Raw genomic sequence first — 6,043 nt, 5'->3', positions numbered from 1 at the left:
TGTGGGAATGTCACCCCTCCCTGCACCCCTGCTCGTCCCCGGGGCAGTGGGGCCGTGGGAATGTCACCCCTCCCTGCACCCCTGCTCGTCCCCGGGGCAGTGGGGCCGTGGGAATGTCACCCCTCCCTGCACCCCTGCTCGTCCCCAGGGCAGTGGGGCCGTGGGAATGTCACCCCTCCCTGCACCCCTGCTCGTTCCCGGGGCAGCAGGGCTGTAGGAATGTCACCCCTCCCTGCACCCCTGCTCGTCCCCAGGGCAGTGGGGCTGTGGGAATGTCACCCCTCCCTGCACCCCTGCTCGTTCCCGGGGCAGTGGGGCTGTAGGAATGTCACCCCTCCCTGCACCCCTGCTCGTCCCCGGGGCAGTGGGGCTGTGGGAATGTCACCCCTCCCTGCACCCCTGCTCGTCCCCGGGGCAGTGGGGCCGTGGGAATGTCACCCCTCCCTGCACCCCTGCTTGTCCCCCGGACAGCGGGGCCGTGGGAATGTCCCCCTGTCGCCCTGCAGGTGGAGCCCCCCGAGCTGCCAGAGGACCTACGGCACTGGATTGCCTACAACGAGGCCAGCAGCCAGCTGCTCAGGGCTGAGAGCGGCCTCAGTGATGTCGTCAAGGACCAATGACCACCACACCCAGCCCGCCAGCCTCAACGTGGGGACGCTTGCCTGCCGGTCCCTGCCTGCCAGGGCCAGAGGGTGCGGGATGGACCCGCCAGGCCCACGTCTCCCAGCTGGAGCGGTCCACGACCAGCCCTGTCGGCCCAGCACCGCCCCCCCCTCCACTGCCCCAGCCCGCTCAGGCCTCCCCCTCCGCCCATTACTGATGTCCCCCTCCCCCCTACTGTGCTGGGCACGGGATGGGGGTGACTCAGATGCCCTGACACAGCTCTGCCCTCAGGGTGGAGGTGACGGGGAAAGTGGGAGGCCCAGGACCCTTGGCACGTGGGCTGTGGGGGGTGGGAGTTCGGCCCCACCCTGTGGGTGAAGCCAGTCTGGGGCCCCATGGTGTAGGTCAGAGCCACCGGGGCCCCAGAGCTGCCTCCTTCCACCCTGTCCCGGAACCCGGCCGCCAGCTGGAGCCAGGAGCGCAGGGATGCCCCCCAATTCCTTGCCTGCCCCCCACGCTGATCTCTGCCTTACAGCTGCAACGGGAAAGCTGCAATGTTTCTGTTTTATTTAAAGAAACCCCAAGATTAAAGGGTTTTTAATGTCAGTGTGCTGGGGGAAGACCTCATTTCTGAAGCCCCCACTCCCCAGGGAAGCAGCGGGCCCCCACAGGTGTTTTCTGGTGTGGGGGCTGTCTAGGCTTCTCGGGGTCCCACAAACTTAGGGACTAGGTGGGCAGGGCAGGACTGGCCCCTCTTGCACAGAGCATGGGACCGAGGCCAGGAAGGATTTGCCCCACTCCCCTTGCAGACCCTGGTGCTCTCCTTGTCCCCGGCTCTTGGGGTTTGCTGTCCCATGTCCCAGTCTGCGGATGGCTGGTGCAGGTTTCTGGTTTGGTCCCAGGGTCCAGTCCGTGATCCTCCAGAGTTTGGGAGGCTAGGCCTCAGACTCTGGGGTTGCTGGGGCGGGGAAGTGGGACAGCAGGTGGGGCAGAAGGTCAGTGGACCTTAATGGGTGGGGACAGCACAGGGGCCCTTCTGCAAGCCCCTCAAAGAGGACAGGAAGTGTGGCCACCGGGATAGAAGACAGGTGAGTGATGGCATGGGCCACATCGTGCTCTGACCGCTTGCTCAGGAGGGCCCCAGTCCGGGGGCCCGGAAAAGAACAGGTAGTTGGAAAAGTTGGGTTTGCAACATGGCCTTCGGAGATGGGGGAGTGATGCGGCCCGGCTGAGGTCACGTGGCTGGCGAGGCCGGGCCTCCCACCTGCCTTGAGCAGCCGGCCTGCAGCCCGCGAGGGTGTTTGGGCTTCTGCAGGGAGTGAAGGACCAGGGACAACCTGGGGCGGGGGAACTTGGGGGGTCCATACAGGTGTCAGGACAGATTCCCCACGGGGACTGTGGACGGGAAGCTGCGCACAGTGGGTCTGGGTCCCAGCAGGTCCATCCGGTGGTGGTGAGTTGCCAGCTGGCATCCCGGAGCAGGGCAGGGGCTGAGGAGGCAGGACAGGTCCGTGTGTCTGTGTGAGGTGTTCAAGGTGGTGGGGCATCTGGGCCGGACGTCCCTGTGTCCCAGGGGCACTGTAGTTTCTTTGTCCACTCGAGGGAGATACACCCCAGCCAGATGGGGGCAGAGGGGAGGGGAGGCTCCCTCTTGCTTTTTCTGTTTGGAGAAGGTCTGACCACAGAGGGGTCCTTGCTGACCAGGGGACACGCGTCCAGGGCACAGGGCTGGCCAAGGTGGGGCTTGGGCTGCCCCACCCTCCCCGCCTAGGAACCAGGTGACCTTGGGGGGGTATCTCTCCTCTTTCTGCGTTCTTTGTGACCCCACGCACCACCTCCTCAATCCTAAGGCCCCAAGTGTCGGCAGCTGGTGCGGCCACCCCAGGGCCAGCCCTCCCGGGGCCCCACCTGTGGCCTCCCCAGCTCCTGGGGGTGGGGGGCGGGACGCAGGGATGTGCAGATCTGACCTCAGGTGTCCTCAGGGCTACAGACAGAGCAAGGGCTTTCCTTGGGCTCAGGTCACTTGGCAGCTCCCGCCAGGGGAGGGCAGGGTAGCCCCGTGCTTAGGTGGTGATGGGGCAGGGGTGCCCTCTGTTTGCCAGGCTGGCACTGTGTGAAGACCCCGCGGGTGCGCCTGGCCAGCCACCTGCTTCCTCCAGGGGGGGGGGGGGTGTGGGGCCGGGGGGGCAGGCTCACCCCCCCCCCCCCCCCCCCGCACCTTGAAGAGCTCAGAAGCCGTATCCTTGCTGCCCCACTGGAAGCTGAGGCCAAGAAAGGGCTGTAGTGACGTCTCACTTTGTCCCCGTGGTCCCCAAGGGGCCCGGGCCCCTTGCCTCCAAATCCTGGGCCTGGTAGAGACTCTCTGGAAGCCTGGCCATAATGCGGAGTCTGGAAAGTGCCCAAGCCAGAGGGCAGCGAGGGGAATTGGGGCCTGGAGAGGGGCAGTGACACCCTGGGGTCATTCAGGCCCCAAGGCTGCCGATGTGCAGTGTACTGGACGTGTCTCCTGCCTCCACCTCCGCACAGTGCTGCTGAGCCAGGCCGTGGCCCGCGGGTGGGGGGCAGGCCTCAGGAGGGGGAAGCAGGGGTCTGAGGTTCGGCGGCGGCCGAGGCTGCTGCTGCCCGGCTGGCTGGCTGGGGGCGTGGCAGGGAGCCCAGCTCTGGCCCTGGGTGTCTGGGATGAGCTGGCACGTCTTCAGTGCTCCACGGGCATGGTCTCTCACTCCAGCTGTCCCCCGGGGCCAAGGTCATGGTACGCCCAATGTCGGGGGGCGGGGGACTGAAGCGCGTGGAGGTGTGTGGGCGTCAGCTGGCCCAGAGGCATCCCACGTGCACTTGGGAAGGCCTGGGCCGATGGGGCAGGCAGCCTGTGCCCCCCTGTGCCCTCTGCCCAGCGTCCCCTGCTGTGGCTGCAGCACCCCCGTGCCGGACATGTGGAGCGAGACATACCCACCCTTGACCTCAGCTTCCCTTCCACCCAGGGGGCAGGGGTGGGGGCGATGCCCCCCAGGGTCTCGGGGGAGATTCTAGGGGTGGGGACAGATCTGCCTTGGGCTAGGGAGCCTGTCCTGGTCTCCGGGGCCGTGGGACTGGTTTGCAGGAAGGCCGGCCCAGGATGCGTTTCTCCTCCCAAGCCTCTGTTTCCCCTTCTGTGAAATGAGGCCAAACGGCCCTGGATGAGAAAAGGGCCAGGTGCCCAGAATGGGCCCGACTCAGCTCAGCTCCCCCGGAGGCCAGCTCCGGGGGCTCTCGGCACCCGGGAAGGAAAGAGGTCATTTCTGCCCTGACTTTGTTTATTTTCTGCAAGCGGGCAGGGAGGCCCCTGGCAAGGCTCTCACCCCTTGAGTCCCATGATTAACCGGAAGCTTCTGGAAGCGTGCGGCTACGGGTGGCCTCTGGTGGTGGCAGGCCCTTCAGGGAAGGAGTGGGGCCCCCAGCGGGGCCAGGGCCCTGACACCGAGCTTGGTGGCCTGCACGGAGTTGCACAGATCGCGGAAACAGCAGTAGACGGCACGGGTGCTCCCCATGCTGTCGGGGTCGGTGGCAAAGCAGGAGTTGGAGCAGGACCGGGTCACCAGGGGCATCTGGTTGAAGGGGTACTCTGCCAGGGCGGGCAGGTGTCAGCGCCTGCTCCGCCACGGCCCGGTGCCCTCCCCGGCTGCCCCGACCTCCACGCCCTTGACCCTGCGGCCCCCAAAGTGATGGCTGGGCCTGGAAGCCGTCCGTGCTCCTGTCCCAGCCCTGAGGTGGGAGCCTGGGGCCCCGGGGCCGATGCCGCCCTCGTGCGGCACCACAGAGGCAGGCCGTGGGGGCTCCGCCTCGGGGCCCCACCCCCAGTCCTGAGGGCCTTCTGGGGGAAGGTGACCACTGCGGCCCCCCGGCCCGTTGTGGGCCAGACTCACCGGCCTCCATTAGCACCACCGTAGTCATACAGGCCGTGGCCTCCGGCTTGCAGCGAGTAACGTTCTTGCATAAATGAATGGCCGTGGGCTGCTCGCATGTAAAGCATCTGAAGGCCTCACCTGGGCGAGGGATGGGGCAGACGTCGTCGTCTGGCCTTGAGACCCATCTTGGAGGAGGCCGCGTATGGTCTAACCCCTGGGCCGTACCCCACATGCCCCCTGGCGTGTCTCCCTCACCACCCCTGTTGGGGGACGCGGCCCGCCTCGCCGCGACCCTGCAAGGCCCGGGGCTCCGACCCGTGGACTGGAACGCTGCATTCCTCTGTTGTGCCTTGGTTTTCCCGCCTGGAGAGTAGGGCTTCGAAGCCCGTCCCGAGCGAAGGCTCTAGGATCCAGGAGGCTCATTTAGGGGGAGGGAGAGGAGCCCAGTGGGGGGTGTCAGAGGCCCCCCTCCCCGCAGAGGAGGCATCCACTCACCAGCGTGCAGGCAGGAGGCTGCAAGCAGCAGCAGAAGCTGGAGCAGAGCCCCGCACCGGGCCATCCGCCCCATCTGCCGTGCTCGGCAGCGGGGAGCGGCCGCCTCTGCGGGCACTTATACCCTGCCCTCTCTGTGGTTCCTGCCAGGTGGTGGCGGGAGCGTGTGAGTCAGCAGGGTGGTGCGGGACAGGGCGGAGGTGGGAGGCGGCACGGCGGGTGGGCGGGCCAATCATTCACAGGCCGTGGGGACCGGGACCCCTCTTCGCTCTAGCCACCTGGTGCTGGCCCACAAGCACCACACAGGTGCTGAGCCCCCTGTGGCCCAGACTCAGGTGTATGTCACGCCCAACCAGGGCCAAGGCCAGCGTCCTTCACACCCAGGTGTCCCTCTCCCTGGTGTAGGTGCCCACCAGACCAGAGGTCCGGAGGGAGTGGGGAGTCAGGCCGCGTGCAGAGGAGGGTGAGTGCCTGCCTGGTAAGGTGTAGGGACCGTGTCAGGTCGGATGGTCTGGGCCCCCCAGGCTCCTCCCAGGCTGATGGGTGTGGGGCTCCAGAGAGGGCCCTCAATCGCTGCCAGCCCCTTCCCTGCAAATGACCTTTAGACCTAGCCTGGGCTTCCCTCAGTTTTAGGCCCCAGACAGCAGGGCTCTGCCCACCCCTCAGCGCCCCCGCCCCCCCTTGGCCTGCCAGCCTCCTTCACTGCCCACTCCCCACCGCAAGTCTTCCCGTACCCACACCTTTGCCTGTGCTCGGCCTCTCGGCGGGCACCCTCTCTGGTCTCCCAATCCCAGCCCCACATCTTCCACATGCTCTAAGGCCCACTGAGCTGCCTCGTCCATAGGTCTTCCTGGTGTTCCAGCCTCTCTGGTTTCTCAGTCCTCTGAGGACCTAATGGATGGATGGACAGGTGGAGGGATGGGTGAATAGATGGCTGGGTAGACAGGTGGGTGGGTGGGTGGATGTGTAGATGGTTGAGTGAGTGGATGGATGGATGGATGGATGGATGTGTAGACAGATGAGTGGATGGACAGGTGGATGGATGGATGAGTAGATGGGTGGGT

At 66.4% G+C, this 6,043-nt stretch overlaps 1 protein-coding gene across 1 annotated transcript in view; it reads left to right on the top strand.

Moving 5' to 3' along the window:
- THEM6 (thioesterase superfamily member 6) overlaps positions 1 to 1,204 on the top strand; it is a 3,851-nt gene extending 2,647 nt beyond the window's left edge. Inside the window, exon 2 of the mRNA XM_049632838.1 lies at positions 507 to 1,204. Within this exon, the coding sequence (XP_049488795.1) occupies positions 507 to 620 (114 nt within the window). The 3' untranslated portion in view covers positions 621 to 1,204. The remainder of the gene's footprint in view (positions 1 to 506) is intronic.
- Positions 1,205 to 6,043: the final 4,839 nt, after the last annotated feature.

This window comes from Panthera uncia, chromosome F2 (genome assembly GCF_023721935.1).
Source record: "Panthera uncia isolate 11264 chromosome F2, Puncia_PCG_1.0, whole genome shotgun sequence".
NCBI classification, from domain to species: domain Eukaryota; kingdom Metazoa; phylum Chordata; class Mammalia; order Carnivora; family Felidae; genus Panthera; species Panthera uncia.
This window is presented reverse-complemented; position numbering and strand designations above follow the sequence as displayed.